Source organism: Triticum aestivum, chromosome 2B, assembly GCF_018294505.1.
Source record: "Triticum aestivum cultivar Chinese Spring chromosome 2B, IWGSC CS RefSeq v2.1, whole genome shotgun sequence".
NCBI classification, from domain to species: Eukaryota; Viridiplantae; Streptophyta; class Magnoliopsida; order Poales; family Poaceae; genus Triticum; species Triticum aestivum.
Window position 1 is genome coordinate 664,457,224 of NC_057798.1, and position 25,152 is coordinate 664,482,375.

The following is a 25,152-nucleotide window of genomic DNA, read 5'->3' on the forward strand; positions in this document are numbered from 1 at the left end:
CCGCCCACCATCATTCCTTTGCTGCTGCTGTCGCCGGTGACTCCATCCCATCCGCCGCGTACACGATCGACGGGAGAGCAGGCCTCCGAAACCCCATCTCTACGGTTCCTGTACGGGAGAGAGGCGAATAGGTGTTTGGAAAGCGACTACGTGACTGCTCGCCTCCGATCCACTGCGTCTGCATCATATTTGTCATTACCATGTCAACCGACGCCGAACGTGCCGCCGCCGAGAAGACCGAGGCCGACAAGAAGGCCGCCGAGGACGCCGCTGTTGCCGCCACCGCCGCGGCGCCTTCTGCATGGCCTACTGGAGGGTATAACACGCTTATCCCTCTCCTGATTATTTCCGTATTAGCAGTACTAGCATTATGTGTAGATTTGTCTACTGTTTGCGTAGTATGTGCTTATTTAGATCAGTATCAGTATGTCGTTAATTCTGTCAATGCCATGCTAGTCATCTACGTATGGATTAAATTAGTCGAAAAATTTCCTATTTACTCAGCATTCCAAAAACCTAATACGTGTAGGAATTTTTCGGCAAGTGGCTTTGCCGCTGCACTGAAACCGGACAAGTTTACCGGTACGTACTTTAAGCGTTGGCATACTAAGACCACTTTATGGCTCACGGCTATGAACGTGTTCTGGGTCACCGGTGTCTCCAAGGGAATGATTGCTCCTGAATAGGAGAAGGCGTTCAGGGAGGCCACCGTTTTGTTTCTCGGAGCAGTTCTTAGCTTGATTGGAGATAAACTGGTCTACGCATATTTGCATGTGCATGTCGCCAAGGACTCGTGGGAGGCGCTCGAATCTAAGTTCGGGGCCACCGATGCCGGGAGCGAGATGTATATTATAGAGCAGTTCCACGATTACAAGATGGTTGAGAACCGTCCTTTATTGCAGCAGGCTCATGAGATAATATGCATCGTTAAGGAGCTTGAGCTTCTTAAGTGTGATTTACCAGGCAAGTTTGTCGTGGGCTGTATAATCGCTAAGCTTCCTAATTCCTGGAGAAACTTTGCCACCACTCTGAAACATCAGAGGCATGAATTATCAGTGGAGGATGCCATTGGCCATCTGAGTGTCGAGCAGAATTCGAGGGAAAAGGACTCGCACGGAAAAGGGGCCGAAGGGACTTATGTCACCAACATGGTGAACCAGAGGAACTTCAACTCCCACAAGCCCAAGGGAAAGAACGGTGTCCAACAGAATACCAACTTTAACAAGAAGGGTAAGAAGACCTTCAAGAAGAACAAGAAGGATGAGGGCTACTTTACTTGTGGTTCGGTTGAACATTGGGCCAACAAGTGCCCAAACAAGTTTAAGAAGTCAGGATAGGACTCCAAGTCCGTCAACATGATTGTGGGCAACAACAAGAATGGTGCATCTGGGTATGATAATTTATTTGCTGTTTTTTAAGTGTTTCAGCCCACCGATTGGTGGGTGGACACGGATGCAAGTGTTCATGTGTGTGCTGACATTTCATTATTCTCTTCTTACCAGGTCACAGGCTACGGGTCCATATTGATGGTGAATGGCGCAAGTGCTTCTGTTCATGGTGTTGGCACGGTCGATCTAAAGTTTACTTCAGGAAGGATCGTGCAGCTGAAGAACATGCATCATGTCCCCGCCATCAAGAAAACCTCGTTAGTGGCTCCCTTCTATGTAGAGAAGGGTTTAAGTTGGTCTTCGAGTCTAATAAATTAGTTGTTACTAAGTATGGACTATTTGTTGGAAAAGGTGATGAGAGCGGAGGGATGTTCTGCCTTTCCCTCGTAGATTTCTTTAATAAAGTCGTGAACCATATTCATTTGAGTGTTAATGAATCTGAAGTTTGGCATTCACGTCTTTGTCACATAAGTTTCGGTGTTATGACGCGGCTAGCTAAGTTGGATTTAATCTCAAGTTTCACTTTAGCCAAAAGTTCTAAGTGCCTTTCATGTGTGCAAGCTAAGCAACCTCGCCAGCCTCACAAGGCTGCGGAAGAGAGACACTTGGCACAATTAGAACTCGTACATTCTGAACTTTGTGAGATGAATGGTGTGTTGTCTAAAGGTGGAAAGAAATACTTCATGACATTGATAGATGATTCCACTAAATATTACTATGTGTATCTGTTAAATACTAAATATGAGGCTCTACACTACTTTAAAATCTATAAGGTGGAAGTTGAGAATCAACTCGAAAAGAAAATTAAACAGGTCTGATCAGATCGTGGTGGAAAGTACTTCTTAAGTGAGTTTGATTCTTTTTGTGCGGAACATGGAATTATTCATGAGAGGACGCCTTCCTATTCACCCCAGTCAAATGGGGTTGTCGAGCGGAAAAACTGTACTCTAACTGATTTGGTTAACGCCATGTTAGATACATCGGGTTTATCCAAGGCATGGTGGGGGGAGGCTATATTGACGACATGTCATGTCCTGAATAAAGTTCTGACAAAGGATAGTGAGATCACTCCCTATGAGAAATGGGCGAAGAGAAGGACAACACTCTCGTACTTGCGTACTTGGGGTTGTTTGGCGAAAGTCAATGTGCCGATCCCCAAAGAGCGTAAGCTTGGACCAAAAACTATGGACTGCATGAATTTGGGCTACGCTAAGAACAACGTTGGCTATAGATTTCTAGTAGTGAAATCTGAGGTACCTGACCAGAAGGACGGTACAATTATGGAGTCTAAGGATGCTACATTCTTCAAGGATATTTTTCCTATGAGAGATATGCAAAGCACTTCTAGACAGGAATCTGAGGAGACTCCTGAGCCTGCCATTAACTCCTATGGAATATTATGAACGAACACATGATGAAAATCCTGAGGAGGACTGCAAAGACCTTTGGTGATGATTTCTTTGTGTACCTCATGGATGATACTCCCACTTCTATTTCAGAAGCGTATGCCTCTCCAGAAGCTGACTACTGGAAGGAGGTGGTCCGTAGCAAGATGAATTCCATCATGGCTTACGGGACCTGGGAGATCACTGACCGTCCCTATGGTTGCAAACCATTGGGATGTAAGTGGGTGTTCAAGAAGAAACTTAGGCCTGATTGTATGATTGAAAAGTACAAGGCTAGACTTGTGGCCAAGGGCTATGACCAGAAAGAAGAGGAAGATTTCTTTGATACTTATTCACCTGTGGCTAGACTGAGCACCATTCGAGTATTACTCTCGTTGGCGGCCTCGCACGGTCTTCTCGTCCACCAAATGGATGTTAATACGGCTTTTCTGAATGGAGAGCTAAACGAGGAAATTTACATGCAACAGCCATATGGCTTTGTGATAGATGGTCAGGAAAGAAAGGTGTGCAGGTTGCTAAAATCTTTATATGGCCTGAAGCAAGCACCTAAGCAATGTCATGATAAGTTTAATACAACTCTGACATCTGTTGGCTTTGTTGTTAATGAAGCTGACAAATGTGTATACTATCGCCATGGTGGGGGCAAAGAAGTTATACTGTGCTTGTATGTTGATGACATACTGATATTTGGAACCAATCTCAAAGTCATTGAGGAGGTCAAGTCGTTTCTGTCTTAGAACTTTGAGATGAAAGACGTTGGTGTGGCTAATGTTATCTTGAACATCAAGCTACTGAGAGATAATGAGGGTGGGATCACACTTCTGCAATCCCGTTATGTTGAGAAGGTTTTGAGTCGTTTTCGATACTCGAACTGCAAACCATCTCAAACACCATATGATCCTAGTGTGTTGGTTCGAAAGTTCAAAGGCACATCTAAGGATCAACTGAGATACTCTCAAATCATTGGTTCACTCATGTACCTAGCGAGCGCAACGAGGCCTGACATCGTGTTTGCTGTGAGCAAACTGAGCCGGTTTATTTCCAATTCGGGTGATGTACATTGGCATGCTATTGAGAGAGTTATGCGCTATCTGAAAGGTACTATGAACTATGGAATTCACTATACCAGATACCCGTCAGTACTTGAAGGGTATAGTGATGCGAATTGGATCTCTGACGTTGATGAGATGAAGGCCACAACTGGGTATATGTTTACTCTTGGAGGTGGTGCTGTTTCCTAGAAGTCTTGCAAGCAAACGATCTTAACGAGATCGACAATGGAAGCAGAATTAACAACACTAGACACATCTGGTATCGAAGCAGAATGGCTTCGAGATCTTTTGATGGACTTGCCAATGGTTGATAAACCGGTTCCGGCTATCCTTATGAACTGTGATAATCAGACTATCATCACCAAGGTGAAGAGTTCAAAGGACAACATGAAGTCCAACAAACACATAAGAATGAGATTAAAAGCTGTCAGAAAATTAAGAAACTCCAGAGTGATAGCGTTAGAGTATGTCCATACGGCTAAGAATCTGGCAGATCCCTTTACAAAAGGGCTATCACGTGTTGTGATAGATAGTGCATCGAGGGAGATGGGCATGAGATCCACATGAATTGCCATGGTGGTAACCCAACCTATGTGATCGGAGATCCCGTGAAGTAGGACCTGGGAAAACAAGCCAGTGGTGAGCTGAGGAGAGTAACTACACTAACCCACTCCGTTGGAGATGCAATACTCTCGATACTGTATGGTAGGATGACTACTGTATTAATGTGTTCCAAAGCTTATGTAAGCAAGATGCTATCCTACAGAGCGATCTTTAAAGGAACACACCTATGTGAGCCCGACTGATGGTCACAGTCTATGAGATTGGGGTGATCTCTAGTAAGCTCATGAATAGGCCAGGAGTGTGACTTATATGCTCCACCCGAGGGGTCAGCCTTTGGCAGCCTAGTACTAGTAAGACATGTGGTGAAGCTTCTTTACGCCAAACTGATAATTCAAGGCATGGTCCATTGTTCAGTTGTGAAGGAGTCTAGCTCCTTGCTCTAGGTGAAGCTCAACCTTAACAGGTCTTCACTGAAACACTAGTATATCGAAACATCAACTGGAACAGAGGACACAATGGGCCCTCGAGATCTGGTGGGGGATTGTTGAAATATGGGGTGGGCTTTAGGCCCATCCAACAATTTCAGAAAAATCTCTAAGGGCCCATGGGGGTTTATTGGCACTAGGTGGAGGTGGGAAGTTTAGTCCCACCCCGGAAGTGGAAGAGGAGTTGGACCTCCTTATAAGGGTTCCTCTTCTACATGCTATTGGAGCTTGAGAAGAGAAGAGGCCCTCGCACGCTCCTCCTCCGCCGCCCGCCTCGCCATGCCACGCCTCGCCTCGCCTCGCCTCGTCACGACACGACACGATGCGGGTTGCGGGAATGAGCCAAGCCAAGCTCACACCTACGCGCTTATTTTTGCCAGTCACTAATGGAGAGTTTCTGACAGCTGGGCCACGATCTGAGACGTCGGATCGTGGACTATCACAGACTTGGACGTGGGTCGAGCCCACGTCTCTCCATGCGGCTGCTCCTATATAAGTGTGTGGTGTCTCCTAACCCTACCCGCCCACCGTCGTTCCTTTGCTGCTGCTGCCGCTAGTGACTCCATCTTGTTCACCGCGTACACGGTCGACGGGAGAGCAGGTCTCCGAAACACCGTCTCTCCGGTTACTGTACGGGAGAGAGGCGAATAGGTTTTTGGGAAGCGACTACGCGACTGCTCGCCTCTGATCCACTATGTACGCGTCGTCTTCGTCATCACAATGTCCATCGATGCCGAACGTGCCGCCGCCAAGAAAACTGAGGCCGACAAGAAGGCCGCCGACGACGCCACTGCTGCCGCCACCGCCGCGGTGGCTTCTGCATGGCCTACTGGAGGGTATAACGCTCTTATCCCTCTCCTGATTATTTCCGTATTAGCAGTACTAGCATTATGTCTAGATTTGTCTACTGTTTGCGTAGTACGTGCTTGTTTAGATCAGTATCAGTATGTCGTTAATTATGTCAATGCCATGCTAGTCATCTATGTATGGATTAAATTAGTCAAAAAATTGTCTATTTACTCAGCAATTCATACAAAATTAAAACAAGTAATTAAGATTATATAGGACAATACAGGAGGGATTTGATTTTCATCCACTACTTACTTTGGACTTTGACAATTTGCCACTACTTAAATTGTAATTGATCTTTTGCCACTTTTTGGTTTGCCATTTGATCTTTTGCCACTTTATAACACAAAAACAATAATTGGAAGTAATTGGAAATTGATCTGACCCGCGGAGATGAGGGCGCGCTGCAGCATGGAGACATTGAGAGGATGTGGGCTGACATGTGGGTTTCCCTCTCACCGCTGTTACCATTACCAACAAGTCGGCCCGGTGTGGTGCAAGCACACAACCAGAGGAAGAAGAGGAGAGTTGAGGGGACGCCAAGGAGGAGCGCGAGGCTGGCCAAGCACGGAGCATCAAAACAACAGCAAGTACTCATCCGCAAATTATGCTTGGCGCACGAAGGGGAAGTGATCTTGGAGGATGCCCTAAAGATGTATGTGGAGTTGTTCTCTCGGCCGCTTTCGGATGCCCACATTGCCGCAATCCTGGCGCTGTTTGGTTGGGAGTCACCGGCGGTGCCTCTGGAGGGGATGGCAATGTGCCGAAGGCCGTGTTGGTGGTTTGGTAGGCCTTTGTCATGGATACCCAACAGTTGAGAATGTTAGTGTGGAACGTTCGCGGGCTAAACGCTCCTGCCCGGCGAAACACAGTCTACCAGGTGGTCACGGCGGCCAGCCCGGCCATTGTGTGTCTTCAAGAGACAAAATTGCATGATGTATCTGTAAATGTTGTAAGACAATGCCTCGGTGCTAAATTTGAAAACTTTTTCTACTTGCCTGCGCTAGGTACACGTGGTGGGATCTAGGTGGCATGGGATGCCACTTTGGTTCAACTCTCTAACCCGCATTATACCAACCACACTCTAACGGTGCTGGCTAAGTGTCCCGAGGATGAGCAACCATGGTGGATCACATGTGTGTATGGCCAGCACGAGGAGTCTGACAAGGTGGAATTCCTCCAAGATTTGGTGGATATTAGGGACTTGCACGCGGGGCCTTGGCTTGTGGCCGGGGACATCAATCTCATTGCTTGCGAGGAGGACAAGAACAATGCCATGATAAATCGCCGGATGTTGGGAAGGTTTCGCTCCAAGCTCAACTCCCTCGAGCTAAAGGAGATTTACTTGAATGGAAGAAGATACACTTGGTCGAATGAAAGGAGAATTTCCATTTTGGAGAAAATCGACCACGTGTTCGTATCAAATGAATGGGATCTGACGTACCCAACCTGTTTTCTTTCGGCCTTGGGTACAGCTATTTCCGACCACTGCCCGTTGGTGCTGGACATGAACGTTTGCATCAGTACGAAAAGCCGGTTCAAGTTCAAATCGTTTTGGACCAGAGAGGAAGGGTTTATGGATGTGGTTAAACTTGCTTGGACCTCAACATCGGTGGCTTCGAACGACTATCTCATGCTACAAAACAAACTAAAAGCTATTGTGGTGAGTCTCCAAAGGTGGAGTGAGAGGTGGATTGGGAACATGAAACTGCAATCGCTATTGCTCTTGAGATTATCAAGCAGCTAGACACAACTATGGAAGGAAGAGCCCTCTATGATGCTGAGCGGGAGCTGAGAATGTGCATGAAGAAAAAGCTACTCGAATTGAGCTCCTTGGAGAGGACTATTGCGAGGCAAAGGTCTCGGTTACTACAACTGCGAGATGGGGACGGCAATACCAGGCTTTTTCACCAACAGGCCAGCCACCGGTAGCAGAAGAACACCTTACGTGTGGGGAAACATAATGGAAACCTCTATGCTGGGCAGGAGGAAGTCGCGTCGGCAGTTGATGCATATTTTGGTGCGGCTTTTGGCACCTTGGAAGCTAGGAATCATACTATCAACCTAGATATTCTTGGGCTCCCACATTGTGACCTATCACATCTCGAGCAACCATTTACAACCGAGGAAGTCGAGAAGGTAATCAAGAGCATGCCACTAGACAAGGCCCCGGGACCGGACGGGTTTACCGGCAGGTTCTACACCGTGTGTTGGAGCATTATTAAGGACGACTTCATGAAGGCAATGGAGTGTTTCTACAAGGGAGACATGAGGGGTTTAGCCACCATCAACAAAGCCCTTGTCTCCCTTTTTCCGAAGAAGGAAGGAGCACTGGAGGTGCGAGATTTCTGGCCTATAAGCCTTGTGCACGGGGCTATCAAGATTTTTGAGAAAGTGCTCGCTTGTAGATTGGTGGAGGAGCTGCCCAAGCTAGTTGGCAATCACCAAAGCGCGTTTGTGAAAGGCAGGTCTTTGCACGATAACTTCATTCTTGTGCAAAGCATGGTGCGGAGACTGCACGCTCTCAAGAGCTCATCTGTTCTGCTCAAGCTTGACATTTCAAAAGCTTTTGACTCGGTAAAGTGGCCATTCCTGCTTGAGGTTTTGCAACACATGGGGTTTGGACCGAGGTGGAGAGCATGGATTTGTGGGATCCTTGCAACTTCAACAACTAAGATCATGGTCAATGGTGACCCGGGTGACACGATTTACAATTGTAAAGGGTTGCGGCAGGGTGACCCTATCTCACCAATGCTATTCATCCTAACTATGGAGCCCCCACAAAAGATGTTTGAGGTGGCTATGAACCGAGGTGTCCTTTCACCTCTTGCACGAGAAGGGATGAGGAAGTGCTTGTCCATCTGTGCGGATGATGTAGTTTTGTTTGTCAAGCCCAATCCGCATGATCTTCGTGTTTGCAAATGCTTGTTTGAGCTGTTTGGCGAGGCAACTAGGCTGAGGATTAACTTGCACAAGTCTGCGGCCTTACCTATCAGATGCACTGAGGAGGAGGTGTCCATAGCATGCACCGAGCTCGAGTGTCCGTTGGGATCGTTCCCTATCAAGTACCTTGGGCTACCGCTATCTCTAAGAAAGCAATCTGCAGCGTAACTTCAATACTTGGTGGATCATATGGCAAACAGGCTGCCAAAATGGAAGGCAGCCTTAATGCCCAAGAGTGGCCGGCTAACTTTGGTTCAGTCCGTCCTGTGCGCCATGCCCCTACACGCTATGATGGCGCTAGACCTCCCGATGAAAACTATAGCAGCTATGAACAAGATCTGCAGATGGTTCTTGTGGTGTAGGAGAGCGGAAGCAAATGGGGGCAACTGTGCGGTTGCTTGGGACATGGTTTGCTCGCCCAAGTGGGCAGGTGGTTTGGGACTGCCGAACCTACGATGGATGAACGTGGCCATGCAGGCTCGCTAGCCATGGCTCCAGAGAACGGATGTGACGAGACCGTGGAGCGAATTTCGAATTTCAGTCGCGGAGGAGGCAAGGCTTCTATGCCAGGCAACTATGAGGAGTACTGCACGGTCGGGCCGCACAACGCTTTTTTGGGAAGATCGATGGTTAGATGGCAGGAGAGTGCAGGAGGTGGCACCGCATGTGTATGACTTGGTCCCACCGAGAGTACAAAGGACGAGATTGGTTTGCTCGGCCATGGAGAGTGGATCTTGGGCGATGGATTTCACCCAAACTTCGGCATGGATATTTTGCATGAATTTCTCACGCTTTGGCAGATGGTTGGTGCTTGGGAGCCAGCGGAGGAGGATGTGCCTGATGTGATCAAGTGGTCGTGGGAGGAAAACGGCCGGTTCTCGGTGAAATCAGCGTATGCGGCTGCGTTTTGGGGTAGAGAGGTAATCCCAACGGCAGACTTGACATGGAAGTCGCGCGCTCCTTCGCAATGCAGGTTCTTTACTTGTTGGCCATGAAAGACAGATGTTGGACCTCCGATCGTCTTGCACGACGAGGTCTACCGCATCAAGCCGCATGCCCTTTCTGTGATCAAGAGGAGGGAATGATCAATCATCTTATGCTCACATGTGTGTTCACTAGAACAATCTGGGCGGCCATTTGTGCGGCGCTGGGCTCTCTGGCTTGGATCCCAACTACGAAGGACTCGCTGGTACAATGGGCCATTGACAAGCGCAGATCAAATGATGTGAGCACGAAGGATCTACAAACCATCTTTGCTCTTGTGTGGTGGGAGTTGTGGAAGCATCGGAATGCAATAGTCTTTGATGGTGCGCGGCCATCGGTCTTCCAGTTGCTAAATAAGATTTGTAATGAGGGCTTAGTTTGGTTATCGGCTGGGTTACTAAAAGGGCATGTAACTCCCTTCTTCCATAGGGTAGAAAGGTGGGTGAGTGGTGAAGATTAGATTATACCGGTAACCATGTAAACTATGATGGAGGCACTCTTTGCCTTATCTTCTTTAATATATGATATGCACACTCGTGCATATTCGAGAGAAAAATGAGTTATGTGCCTGTTTGCCACGAACTCCACGCACGGGACGAACTCAATCCACATCCCTTGTTCACACGATAGTCAATGGTGACGCTCCTCTACGCACAGCGGGCAAGGCCGGCGCCAACTAGCCGATGGGAAGCAGCAACGTGCAGCGGCGAGGAGTAACAGCAAAGACGGCGGCGCCCAGGTCCATGCCAAGGCTGAACACAACGGCGCCCAAGTGGAGTCGGGCAGCAGTGAGCGCCTCCATCGCGCCTTCCGCCGACCACCAGTAAGCAGCGGCAGCACACAGAGCCACGAACAATAGCAGCAGTATGGGTCGGCCACGAACAGCAACAGCATTAGGGGTCGGCAAGACGAAGCAGTGATGGCATAACAGAGCGACGGCAATGCACGAGCACACGGGACCGGCGGCGGCAAACAACAACACCTGCATCATGACGGGCGGCTGAGAGAGTGAGAGGACTGACCTAGCTGCGGCCGTCGAGGACCAAGGGGAATCGCGGGGACGAGCCGCCGCCGTCTTTGGCCGAGCACTAGTAGCGACAGATGAGCGCCAGATGGGGAACGAGCCCGTCTCCCTGGTGAATCAGACGGGCAGAGGTAATCTGGTGATTTCCACACGGGTCCCACATGACTGGGGCAAAACAGCAAAGTCCAAACTAAGTAGTGGCAAATAAGCAAACACGAAGTAACGAGTGGCTAATCGTCAAAGTGTGAACTAAGTCGTCGCAAAATATCAAAATTCCTGAGAAGTGCCCGATCTACATTTCCACCAAAGCAAAAATTGCTTCCCCCTTGTTGCCTTGGTGGATCTTACTACTCTTAGGTTTGGCGGCTCCTAGGTGATAGGAGTCCCGTCGTGTGAAGGAAGGTCTACCATTAGTGATTAAAAAATAATCTTCTTGGTTATATCTCATGGAGAATAGGGTGTGCCTTCGTGGTAATTAACACTCATCCTTCCAACGACAACTAGCTCCCCCCCTCCCTCCTAAGGAAGTGAACATCGGTATACATTTTCATCTCCGGAGTCCTTCGTGATGCCTAACCCTACCTCTTTACGTATGGTTTATTTTGTTCATTTGACCTTGCATTCATCATACATGATTATTTACCTCACTGTAACAATTGTTTAGGCACACCTTTATATTCTGCATAGCCTAAACTTGCTAATAATCAACGAAAAAAATAGTTGTCCCTATTCAGCCCCTAGGTCTATCTCGATCCTTGTGATCCCAAAGAACATCAAAAGACGGTAGGGTTCCCCCTAGGTCATCCAACCCGAGCTTTGGCGAAGACCACCGGAGGTAAACAACTCCGTCAACCTCTCCCTCATATTCCTCTTCCATCCGCCCCTCAACCCTTGTTTCACCTTGCCAAAGGCCACGACCCATACACATGAAGGTCGCACACATTGGTCCCGTCCAAAACCAAAGTGCTACAGGCCCTGGGCCCTGGGCCCGCTGGACTCAACGCTGTCAAGGTACCAATGAAACATATTCAAAGCTGGTGAGCCTGGGCGACGAGGTCGCTGTCCCAAAGTGGAAGTTGCAGTTGATGATGATGCACATGTTTTTCGGACACTCCGCAAGCTGGTGTGATTTGCTGCAAAAACAAAAAAAATCACCACGTAAGATGTTCTAAATGATGCGACGTTTTTTCTTTATGTTCTACACACCTTGTGAAAAATTGTTGCAAAATTGTTACACGAAGGTGGCTTTTGCTACAATTTGGGATCTAATGGCTCACGAGGTGGGCGATCAGGCGTTTTCATCGCCAGGCCGATTCTGTCCCGCTTCCCCTCAACAGTTATTGCCGCCGCCGCCCAAACATCCACGAACCACCACTGCTGAGTCGCTGCCACCAACATATCGTCCTTCTCCGTGGCGGCTACAGGGGCTCACTTCTTGCCACGGCCTTTGGTTTTCTTGGATTTCCTCCTCCTCCTCTGCTTCTGCGCCGCCTGCGCTGAAGTCCAGGCCGGTTCTCCCGCGTCAGGCTCATCGTCTGAACACTCGTGGGCGTCGGCGTGCGCACTGCTCCTGCCATCGTCTTTCATGGACGCCCTTTCAGAGTGGATGAAGCTGATGATCCTCCGCAGTTTGTTCTCACCATCTTGCCACATCAAGTATAGATCCTCTACAGTCGGACAAGCTGTCCTCGCCGTCCTCCCCAAATGGTGAATATTTGGGGACCATCCAGGGAGATCAGAGCTGGTGCAACAACTTCCATTAGCAATATCAGAGCTGGTGCTATTTAACATTGGCTTACCTGGCACTGGCAGAACGTTCTTCGAACTCCCTGCAGATGTGCCTGAACTCTTCCAACAACTGTGCATCAATCTTTTCTTGGAAGCGTGTTTGCTCCAGCCGTGAGAGGGCATTCCTAAGGAATTGAACAATGAACCTTGCATCTTTCTGCAGAAAAATACAGTAGCTTTTAGAATAACTTAGCAGTTGTGAACAATGGGACAAACTGGAAGATAACAAAGCAAGCATAACAACATATGAAACTCACCTGGCCTTGCTTGTTGACTTGAAACGTCTCAAACTTATCCCAGAAGGGGGTATTCTCATCACTTAAATCTATTTCACCTTTACTCTCCGCCTTATTATCTTGTACAGCCTTGGGAATGTTTTTGTTAACATCAGATTTTTCTGGCAGTGCAGCCTCTTGCTTTAGACAACTTGGCTCCCCAGGACGAAGAAGAGCCATTATCTTCAGAACATCATACAAATCCTCCTTAATAATCATATAAGCATTTATGTTCCGACAGATTGCTGGGAGTTTGGGTGAGCCTACCATAACTACCATAGGATCTCCGACTGCGTCCAGTGCATCAGCAAGCATTCTTGTGAAGTTGCTCGGCGTGCGAGGCCTTATTTGCAAAACATGCACCATCTTCTCAGAGAACTCCAAAGGCAAATGCTCAAAGACTCCGCACCGCTGAAGAGTATTTGTGAGTTCATAGCAATTCCGCAGATCATTAGTTATTCTTTTGAACACAAGACCATGAGTTAGAATCAGTGTATAAAGTGTGACCACTAGTCTCAGGAGGACCTCGGAGTATGAACTAGGAGTTGCCGTCTTCTGTACCCACTCCCATAGCATATCCTTGTTTGTCAACATAGTCATAATTGTATAAAATATGAAACTCCCTGATGAGTGTGCCATACGATCAAGATCATCATCTGGGCTCGAATTAGATGCCAGGCAGGTGTCAAGGTAAAACTTGCTGGTACGGCACTCCAGCATATTGACCAACACAGACTTCGTGCAGTATATACAACCTTTCTGTAGAAGGTATGATGAAGCCATGAAACCAAGGCACTCCATCAGACCCACATAGCATATTGGGGATATATAGTCCAGTTCATCCCTCCATATCACAGAACTGAATGTAAATTCAAGAGCAAGCTCAAAGTACAAGATCAAGTGGGATCTATCAGCACCAGTATCAACAAATCTCTTAAAACATCGATAAAAACCTGCCCACTTGGAATTGTTGTCCAGGTAATGTAGTAGTCTTGAAAGTAGCGCATCATCCAATCGTGCTGCATGAAGCAGAAGCATGGTTGTTCTCCCAAGATGCCCATGAGTCAAATTATTATCTGTTCGCCGAAGATGTGAACTAAGAGAATCAGCAATCAATCCATATGTAGCTGGTGAGTCAAATCTACGCAAGAGGCTCCTTGTTGTCCCATCTCTCCACGTAAGAAAAACTAACTCAAAGAAGCGACGCTCACAGAGAACAAAGAAGCTTTTTAACTTCATTTTTGGCATACCGAACTGTGGTTCTTCCAAAAACTTTGCTATCTCATTTATAATAACGTTTGTTCTCACCAGGGTATACAAAGATTGTGGCTTTGGAGAAATGTGAACTAATGGCTCCAACTTCTTAAGTACACTGAAACCAACAGAATACAGCTCATTCACCCAGAAATACTTAGCACATAAATGACACTGAGGAGCATCCAATAAACATCTGTTGCCATCTTGCTGCAAAGAACTTCTGCCAGCATTAGAAAGCCAACTTGCATTCTTGTTAAGCACCACATATCTATCAACTTCATCATCTTTTCTCAATCCAAAGTACTTGGCGAAAAGTTCTTCATGCATAACTGTGTAATCATTTAATTCTGGACCATCAGTGTGGCGAAGATGAGATAGTACTTTGAGTATGATCGACTTCCAGTGATTCCAGACATAAAACAGAGTATGGGGTGACATCTGGTTAGAAGCCAGCATATCATTACAACTATTTTCATCTTCAGATCCTGGCCCTCTCTCTAAATTGTATGCAGAGGTTCGAGACTGAAGATGAACATCAATGATCAAACGGGAAGCAATAAATTCGACAAACAAGTTTCCACATTTTCTGCCCTCAAACAAAGTGCAAATTAAATTGGGAAGAGACTTTATCACACCTGACAGTGCATCAGCTTCCAGGCAAACAAAGGAGTGGAAGCAATCAGAGACCTTCTTCGCCATCTCTTTGGCTTCTGCAAGCAACTGTTCCTTCTCTGGATTTCTTTTGGGAGGCCACCCTTTATTATTTAAAGACCAGAAGGAATTTACAGTGATGTGGAGGAGGAGAAGCCGCGTTGCATCCTCAAACAAATCTGCCTTCTCAAGCATTTTCACCTCCAGCAAGGCATCTCCTTTATGCCTTGCTATTCCTGCAGCTTCAATGAAATTACACATTTCCATCTCTAAACTAAACAGTTCATCAAGAAGATTCCTAGACTTTAAGAATGCATGTACATGATCCGTAGAACTAAAAGCCTTAACAAAAGGCATCATATGCTTTATGTCACCACACTCAAAATAATGTTGAGCACAAATATCCAGATACTTCGATCTAATTGTAGAAACCTCCAAGGGTTCTGAATTCTCAAGCGAATGTTCCTCCTCCAATTGGTGCAGAAACTGCAAGCCCAGATTGAATAACTGCTTTCCTTTTGAGCACATGGAGAAACACTTGGTGTAACATTTAGCTTTGAAGAACACTTCAGCTGCCTCCGACCAGCATTCAGCTGCCTCTGACCAGCATTCAGCCCTAGCGAAACAGTCACCAGCATCCTCAAGTCTAGAAGTACCACATTTTTGCATGTACACCATACCTATGGCAATGCAAGGAACACAATGTTCAGTCGGACAGAGCTATTTGGAGTGTGAGAATTTAAGTAGGGATATTATTTCGAAATAATTTTTTGAGATTTGATGACATTTACTTATATGACAATTCTTTAAGAACAACTTGTCATTTGTAGACTGTTATAACTTATACGATGAAATCTCAAATGGATACGGCTTGGAAATTATGGAGAGTTGGCAGACCTGCTCTTTTGTAGTCCCCTAATTTGATATAGCACATAGCAGCTTTCTCATGCATTCCTATGGCCTCGTAAATTTCTGATGCTGTTTGCAATGAAGCCTTGCCTAACTCCAAATTTGTGGAGATGGCACGGTCAGCAGTTGCTACAAGTCCAGCAGCTCTTGCCCACTTCTCTCTGTGTGCATCACCAGCCTTTTCGAAACACATAGTAGCCATCTCGAATTGCCCCTCATTGAATAACTACAAAAAAAAAGGAGAACTGTGACATGGAATAACAATGGTAAAAGACAAATACGCAAAAACTGTAAGGTACGCCCCAGGACCCGCCTAACAAAAAATATTTGTGCATAGAACAATTGTGAGAAACAAAAACCCCATGGATTTAATAATATTAAGAACAGTCACTAGGCAACATAATGCAATAAATTAAAATTGGCTTTCCAGACAAAACAAGTAAAGATCACTAACCTTGGTTCCCCGTAGCCTCCAATCATCATTGCTGCTCCCTGTCTTCATGGCCTGGATGAGGGAAGAATCAAGTAATCTAACTTCTACAAGACACAACTTCTTCCAGTACTCAAACATTGGTCGACAGTAATCCTCTGTATTTTCACATATCCACAATCTTTGCCTAGTGCGTGTGATTGCAACATAGAGTTGCTTCAGCTCTGAACAGAGTAGATAATGCTTGCTTCTGTCGAAATCTGGGTGAGAGATCCCCTCGGAGTGTGCTATAATATCTTTATCTTTCATGTAGCCATACAGAACTCTCCATTTATTTCTTAAAGGCGACGAACCAAAAAAGTTGTACAACAGCACATCCTACACAATACCTCTGAAGTAAGTACACTCAACATTTTGAAACAGCACATTTTACAATAGAAATATTTGCAAAATTAACACAGACGAAACTGATTGATAGGCTCATACCTGAAATTCAAGGCCTTTACATTCAACAATAGTCAAAACAAGAGCTTGTTTACCAATAAGATCAATAATTTGTTTTTTGGTAGCATCATCACGAACTAATATGACTTGCTCAGCACCAAAGCCATGCAGATTACCATGTTTACTTTTGCTTTCTCCAAAAATACTCATAATTGCATTTTCATCGTTATCGGACTCCAGCAGCACAGGAGCTTCTCCATATACAAGTCCAGTCTCTGGATTAAGCCTGTCAACACTTGATGGAAAAAAGAAGCACAGAAGGCTCATGATACTTTGTGCCATACGGAGGATGCCACAATGTGTGCGGAAATTTTGAGACAATTGGAACATATCAGAGAGATGGACCCCATGTTTAAGTCCTTGATTAAATTCCTCAGTTTCTGCGAGGAATGCAGTATAAAAGAGTGAACGGATATCTTCAAACCTAAAATCAATACCCCTTGCTATAGTCTGTGCAGTGTCACCAGCAAAAAGGAAGCCTTCCTTCATGTTCCTGCAGACATACTTAAGAAGTGCTATTTGTGTCATTGTCAGATCCTGTACCTCATCTATGTAAACTAAATCCACCATATCTCCATTGTAGCACTCAGATGCAAGACTACTGTGAAGACTACTGACAAAATCTGACAAATCAAACTCCCTGGCAGCGCATTTCATACTCTCATATTGAAGGAATATATCATAAACTTTATTTCTTTTCTCTTTGTTCAAAGATGAAAATCTTTTATCTGAGAGCATGACATAATCTTGTCTTCCCAGTTTGCCAGTATAAGGCCCACTTGCTGGATATGCGCCCTTAATGTGAGAAACTATTTCAGTGAAGACAGTGGACGCATCAAATTTCTTGGTCAGATCTTTATTAAAACGAGACCAGTAGAAAGTAGCAAATTTTTCGTACGTAACTTCATTCAATTCAATAAAAGTTTGCACTGCACGAGATCTTGAATGGCCTCTCTCAAAGTTAGACTTCATTTCACCATAAAATGCATCGAAAAATGATGTTCGGCATGTGCCATCAAGCATCATCAAGAACTTACGATATGTTATAGTAAGAGGATATTGCTCATGAGGTAGATCACAAAAATTGTCAGGAATTTCTGTAAACTCTTCCAGGTCATCCATGATGTCATGCATGCAAAGAATGCTTGGCTGATCAGAGACATCACCAGTGCCAAATCTATATAGGGTTTGAAATAAATTGGAATTAATATTAGGATCATTGATACAAAGCATAAAATAAGCAAAGTGAATATATTTGAAATAAATCATTGAACCAGCTTGCAATGTATATAGTTTGAAAAAAGAGCATCAAGCATGTCATGGTTGGCTAGTATTGTGAGTGGCAGAGTGCACACCCAGCCCGCATTCGAGGCCTGGCCTGCAAAGTGGTGCTCATGATTTGTCTTTTTCCTTTTATAAATCATATCTTAAAGAGAAAATGCACTTCAGATGGATAAAAGCATTGACCCTTAAAGGGTATGACAAAGGGTCTGAAGAGTCTTAAGGTTAGAAATACAATAGAATGAAGTACAGTGAAAAAAATTAAGCCAACTCGTGCACGCATTTCTGTCCATTTTAAATAGCTGTATCAAAATCATTTCCAAAAAGGTGCGAACATATGTAGTGCTTCTAAATAGGGGTCCAATTCAACAGACTTACCTTTTAAGTCTGCAGATGTGATCTTTTATGGCTGAACATAACTTTGGGCTCACAGTGATAAATAGTTGTTTCACATAACTTTCTCCTACATTCTTTAGTGGCATAATATTATTGTCACCTGCCACAGACAAATCAGCTCCATCCAAATTTAGACCTTGGGATGCGATCAATGTCAGTTTCTCTTTTTGAATCAGTTTCATTGTTAATACAGTGGTTTTTCCGGTGCCCGACCTCCCAAGTATAAAACTAGTGAGCGGGAATTGGATTATCACCTTTTCTTCATCACTCAGTTCAAAGGGGATGTTGATTTCAGACCCATCAGTAGCTGTCAGCAAATGCTTTGCCATTCCAGATGATAATGAGTAGAACTTCATCAGCAAGAAGCTTTCATTAACTTTTGAATTCTCCATGGCATATGATGTATCCACGAGATCATGCTCTTTATGAGCATCAAATTTGAAATCCATGTTATAGCGAATAATATCATGCTCAACATCCCAAACCTTAGGAACCTCCAGTTTCCTGTTATCCACAACAAAAAGGGCGGCACAAATTAGAAGAATGTCTATATGCAGTTCATTTGTAGGCATGACTAGTTACAAACAAGTTGATCTATAAGCATCATAGGTTAATGAAAAACGAAGGGACCGGAGTATAGCCCATTAATAATAAACAACTAACTCATACCCCTGTGTCTGCACTCTCCTGCAGTGATCCAGGTAATCATCCGTGTACATGGAAAACAAATTCTCGAGACGTTGAACAGTTCTTCCAACATTTTGCTGTGACAGTAGGTCCCAAATTTTTATTATCTGGAAATACCTTCTTTCGGTTTTCTCCATGTCAGTACTCCATACAAGATGCAGATCCCTAACCTTGTATACTTTTGCAAGATGAGAAACACCAGGTATATCAAGGTTCTTAACTGTTGCCCTCCAACCACCTCCAAGTTTGATAAGCTTTTGGAGTACTTCCCTCCTGAGCTGTGTTGATTTTAGTTTGGTAAAAGACTTCCTAAACTCTTCGCTAAGAATGACCTGTTGAATTTACAAATACAAAAAATGAAACCAGAGGAAAAGCGTATACGAGAAAAATGAAAGAACAGTATGTTCTTCGAGAAAACTAGGACGTTCGCAAGATTGTATGTACTTTATAGAAAGAACTATATAATTGACACATCATGGTCAAAGTAGCACATGTCCCTGAAAATCTTAATTATATCTCTCACCCAATCACACAGAGCAAACAGCCTAGCAGAGACAAGCAAACCACATACATGATTCCAAAAAGTGAAGACATGGCTGTTCATGAAAACACACAAAATCACACTATAAAGGAACTAAGGAAGTGTATATTCAGTAAACCTTAACTCCCTGACGACAAGCATGAGTCTCATAAGACACATGTACATACATGTGGTTTTCGTTCTGGGTAATTTAAGTGCAGCGACATATGAAAAAACATGAAAGTATGTTCAAAGCCAAACTGGCTAAAACCATGGTACTTACCTTCCATCTGGTATTGCTGAAAACCACAGAATCAGCATTAAGAAGATCATCAAGTTCATCAAGCTCTTGCTTTACTTGCAAAACCAACCTACAGATGATTGCGTCATTAGTCACACTGAAAACACATTTACGTATTTCTGCATCAGCAACAAGGTCTGTCCATTCGGTCCCACTTTTATACAATGTATGAGCATTCCCAGCAATCCAAAGACAGTGCCTGCATGAAATAGCGCGCCATCAGTATGACATACTATGAACAGCAATAAAACAAGGGACCGTATAAAAATTGATGCACACCTTGCTCTAGTAAGAGCGACATTTGTTCTTTGGTTATCAGCAAGAAATCCAACAGCTCCTCTCCCATTGGATCTAACAGTTGATAGTATTATTATATCGTCCTCTTCTCCTTGGAAACCATCAATGGACTTCACCCGCACATGAAAGCCATCACATGCATCGTATTTTTTGCCAAGTCTAATTTTAATTGCATCAACTTGAGCATTATATGGAGAAACCACGCCGATGCTGAAACCTTGGCCTGTCTTTTTCCAAGCTGCAGAAAAAAAATTAACTGATCAATTTTTTGACAAGGCTACTGAAACAATTTTCTTCAGAAAACTTTAGTTGATTCTGCATCACCAAATGATTGCTTTTCCACTCTGACGATAATAAAAGTTGCTTAAGTGGCCTGCAGTCGATAACAACTCTAATCGAGCATAGTGTTTCAACTTTCATGTTATCTACTAACTGTTCTCCTTTCTCTAAACAAAAATATAACATTGCCTACCGAACAACAGGGCGGTAGAACTGAATTTTCATAAAGCCGGAATGATGCAATCACGATCATGAGATACACATATAGAAAACTGGACTCTTGTACATATATTATTGTAGAACTTCCTACCGATGAAGGTTATGCAGTATATCCAGTACAAGGAAGGAAGACTATGTAAGCTTCCAAAGATCCCATGTTATATTAGCCAAGCAGCTTCATAAAAAAAAACTGGAAAGGATATCAAGGTTAAACAAATGATAAGAGTTCAGCTTAGACATACATTTAAAGATGGTATGGATTAGGTGCAAAACAATAGCAACTTCAACCATGTTTCTCCGACTGTTTCCCATGTCCTCTTTGTCTTCTCTTCCATCAATGACATTTATAAATGTGTAGCTGCCAAAAGGGAGGCATCTGTAATCCTTATTATAGCTAGGAGACAGGACACTGGAACTATCTAAAATCTTCCTCTCATAAAACTGAGCATTTGGAAATAAGCTGATACAAGGATTCATGCGATACTGTATATTCAGCAAATGTTTTTCAAATTTTAGCGTAACCAGTCTCCCAAAAAGACTTGTTCCAAATCCAGCTTCTTTACATACCTAGAGATAAACAATGAAAGGTAAGGATTAAGATTATCAAAACAGATCAATAACAAACAGAACATAAAAAGAAGATATGGCCTTCACTTTTTTTCAAGAAAAAAGTGTTGTAGCGTTTGAGTATCACAATTTTATCTTGTTGATAAATGCACCAGTGACTAAAAATGAAACCAAACAGCACATAAAGAGGGTGAGGCAAAACCTTACTTTGCTTTTAACTATCGCACTCAGCTGACAGTCATCCCCTACCAAAACAACATGTTTTAGCCAATGTAGCCGTAATGAGATCACCAATTCACACTCCCGCACTTGAGAAGCCTCATCAACAATTAATACATCGAGGGGTGCAATATCCATGTGATGTAACCGATAAGAACTAGAGGCAGTACAGAAAAGAAGTGTTGCATTACGTATGCAGTAGTTCTTGACCCAGTTTTTGTCTACTCCAGTGGGTAAGTTAAGCGAGTGTAGCAGATCTTTAAGCAACTTAAGGCATGTAAACCTTGCTCCATCAAGTTCCTTCTCAATTGAAGATATAGGCTTTGCACAAACAGAGTTTTCAGTTGATAGACAACCAAGGCCCCTTTTCAAGCCCTCATCGGTCAAGTCTATGTTGCACAGAAGGGCGCCAAATTTTTCCAGCATATCAAGCAACGTAGATATATTTATGACACTATCATGAGAAAAGCACCTTCCAGGAAGGTGAAGCCACAAATTCATTATGCATTTTTTCAGAGCTATTGCTGTTGCATCAAATTGCTTCTTAATGAAGTCCAGAAAGCACACTGGACCAATTTTGTCATCATCCTCAAGAAGCATATCATACCGTGAAGCACAGTCTTCAAAAAAGGATGCCATTGAAGCTATTCTGTAGTTCCATCCGGACGACGATGAAAAGCATTCCGCAAGTTGGTCGGCACGAAAATCCAAGAAAACTTCCTGAAGATCCTCGGTGATGTCCATGTTAGACCTGCTTCCAAAGAGCAAGATATCTCCAACAGAAAAAGGTAGACCATTTTCATCAATGATCTCATTGAAATCCTTCAGTTTTTGAAGGAAACGAGTGCAAACTCCAATAACAGCAACATTAGTGGGAGCACAAGCAAGAGTTCTGCATTTCAAATGCGCCAAAACCCACAATAAAGCGCTAACTGTATTTGTCTTTCCAGTACCTGGTGGACCCCATATAAGCTTCATGAGGTTCACATGCTCACATTGTACAGCTGAGATGACAGATTCAATAGCATCAATTTGTGATCGATTAAGCTTAATCGAAAGTAGTTGCTCTGTGAAAGAAGCCAAACAACCCCTATCCTGTTTAATACAGACATCACAAACATCCTGACCCTGCAACAGAGCCAACAAAGAGAAGCTCAAAGACTTAGGCCCCGTACCAATTTATAATGCTAACGAAAATAGATAGTAAAACTAAAACGCAAGTATTCATGTCATATTACCAGATCTGTGGGGTCTAAGAGCGACTTGATTACTGTGAAATTGTTATCCATGTGCGTATCAAAGGTAAGTGCTTTCCATATCTGCATGTTTGTCGTGATATTGTTGAGAAATATTGCATGCTTGAGTTTGTTTAAATCTTCTTCTTCCAAACAATTATTCTTTGCAACTTTGACTCTGAAGCCCTTCTGGCATTCATCATCTATAGAAACCTCAGTAACCATTGCCAAGCAGTATGTCAGACCATGGTGGTTTAAGTCCTCTGCAGCTTCAGGTTTTATGCTAGACAAAATTAATATGTCACCATTCCTCATAGTATAATTCCCAGTAGAAAAACCAGCATCATTATCCCAAAAGTCCACATCCATAAAGTATGATCCCGATTTCCCCGCCACCTCCATGGAAAGTATTTGCGACGAGGGTGCTTCACTGATGAGTTGAAGGCATGAGCACAGATCTGACCTTGTTTCTTCAATCAGAGGAACACGAAACGATACAAGATAGTGATCAAGTGACTTGAAGTTGCAGGGAATGGTTACAACCTAAACACAAACGAGTCCGTAAATGAGATATGATTATAGCTGGCAAAAGATTACCAACAGTTTCTTGAGCACAAAAATGGCATGTAATTAATGCTAGCAGAGTCAATTTCTTACACTGGAAGAACAAGCAAGGATCAACACAGGGGTTAAGCTCCTCATATCACAAAGGAGGTTACCGTACTCTAACTGTAGACATAAAATCTTTCATAGCAAAACAATTTATAATTTCCGCCACACAGCCCACTAAAAGACTTGAGAAATGTTTTCGCAAAAAAAAAAAGACTTGAGAAATGATTGCACATCATGGGCATAGCAAATTAGTGTGGCATTCTTTTCAACAGCAGTGAGTACATCCACTCAATCAGTAACATAAGATTCACGGATGAGACAACTAGTCAGCCCGAATCAGTAACATATGGCACCGACAGCAACACGTAATTTCCTGACAGACCAAGCTTGCAAGTGTGCAAGTGCAACAATCATGTTACTAGCAATCAGCTGGTCCAGAAACGGCAATCAGCAGTTAGCACAGCAAAGGTCACTGAATTTGCATTGCTAAGCACTTGCGAATTGCGCTTCCATGACACGGGGACAGAAACCCCCTCTAAACCCGAGCACACGGACAACACACACACACACACATACAGAGCAGAGCACCATCATTTCATCCTTTGGAGCATCCAGCAACTGACCCAACTTGGATTACGCGGGATTTAAGCACGGGCAGTCGGAGTAGAAACCTAGCTAGCTAGCGCACATACGCACGCACGCACAAGCTTCGCTGGTCCGTGGTCCGTACATACGCGCAGATTCGATAAAACGAAGGCTCAAGCTTGCCAAACCGCGCGCCCGCTCGCAGAAATCATCATCCGGAACTACTACTAGCAGCGGCAAACCTCGGGCGGATGGATGGATGGATGACGCGAGGGAGTACCTTGCCCCTGTAGAGGTCGTCGTCGGCGATCTCCTGGGCCGACCAGGAGAACACCACATCCTCCAAATCCACCTCCCCCATGTCGCCGCCGCGCGGCCGGGGCGGGGCCACCTATCTCCCTCCTCTTCCCTCGCTGGCCCTAGCCGCTCACGCGCGAGAGAGCACCCGAGCAAGCAGGCGGCATTCGCGAGGGCGAGGCGGAGGAGGAGGGGGCTGGTGGTCTTGGCCGTCTTGGAGGAGGGGTCGCTTCGAGACAGTCAAGGCGGCGTTGGTGGCTGTGCTGCCCAGCGGAGAAAAGCAGAGCAGGAGCGATCAATGGGAGAAGGGCAGGAGCGATCGGTATGGAGTGCGCAGAAATCTTTTGCCTCTGGGAGAGCGAGAGGGTGGTGTCTTGGGATTCGGACGCTTTTTCGTGGGGCAGTTAAAAGATGAGGCGGTCAAGGCGGCGTTGGTGGCTGTGCTGCGCAGCGGAGAAAAGCAGAGCAGGAGCGATCAATGGGAGAAGGGCAGGAGCGATCGGTATGGAGTGCGCAGAAATCTTTTGCCTCTGGGAGAGCGAGAGGGTGGTGTCTTGGGATTCGGACGCTTTTTCGCGGGGCAGTTAAAAGATGAGGCGGTCAAGGCGGCGTTGGTGGCTGTGCTGCGCAGCGGAGAAAAGCAGAGCAGGAGCGATCAATGGGAGAAGGGCAGGAGTGATCGGTATGGAGTGCGCAGAAATCTTTTGCCTCTGGGAGAGCGAGAGGGTGGTGTCTTGGGATTCGGACGCTTTTTCGCGGGGCAGTTAAAAGATGAGGCGGTCAAGGCGGCGTTGGTGGCTGTGCTGCGCAGCGGAGAAAAGCAGAGCGGGAGCGATCAATGGGAGAAGGACAGGAGCGATCGGTATGGAGTGCGCAGAAATCTTTTGCCTCTGGGAGAGCGAGAGGGTGGTGTCTTGGGATTCGGACGCTTTTTCGCGGGGCAGTTAAAAGATGAGGGAAGCAGCCGCGGCACAGTGCGACAGAGCGTTGGGGGAGCGCCGGAGCGGCGCAGTAAAAATGGCCATGGTAAAAAGGGGGACACGGGCGGAACGTTTGTCTCCTGGGTTTGGTGGTCGCAGACAGTCGTTTCTTTTTCCTTTTCTCTCCACGACGACCGGTAACGGCGGCCAGGGGTGGTTCATGGCGTG

At 45.1% G+C, this 25,152-nt stretch overlaps 1 protein-coding gene across 2 annotated transcripts; it reads right to left on the reverse strand.

Annotated features, from left to right (window-relative positions):
* Positions 1-11,859: 11,859 nt before the first annotated feature.
* LOC123046582 (uncharacterized) lies at positions 11,860-24,368 on the reverse strand. 2 transcript variants are annotated; one of them, XM_044469979.1, is made up of 15 exons: positions 23,988-24,368; positions 22,514-23,053; positions 21,264-22,403; positions 20,732-21,056; positions 19,974-20,229; positions 19,677-19,893; positions 18,856-19,205; positions 18,169-18,690; positions 16,492-17,686; positions 16,030-16,383; positions 15,564-15,801; positions 13,026-15,346; positions 12,741-12,941; positions 12,495-12,640; positions 11,860-12,436 (listed from the first exon to the last, which is right to left on the reverse strand). In XM_044469979.1, exons 1-15 carry the CDS (start codon positions 24,066-24,068, stop codon positions 12,124-12,126), a joined length of 8,199 nt encoding a protein of 2,732 aa, XP_044325914.1. In that variant the 5' UTR covers positions 24,069-24,368; the 3' UTR covers positions 11,860-12,123. The 2 variants fall into 2 exon arrangements, with proteins under 2 accessions (XP_044325914.1, XP_044325913.1); XM_044469978.1 differs by having other exon boundaries at positions 12,741-15,346.
* Between the last annotated feature and the right edge of the window lie 784 nt (positions 24,369-25,152).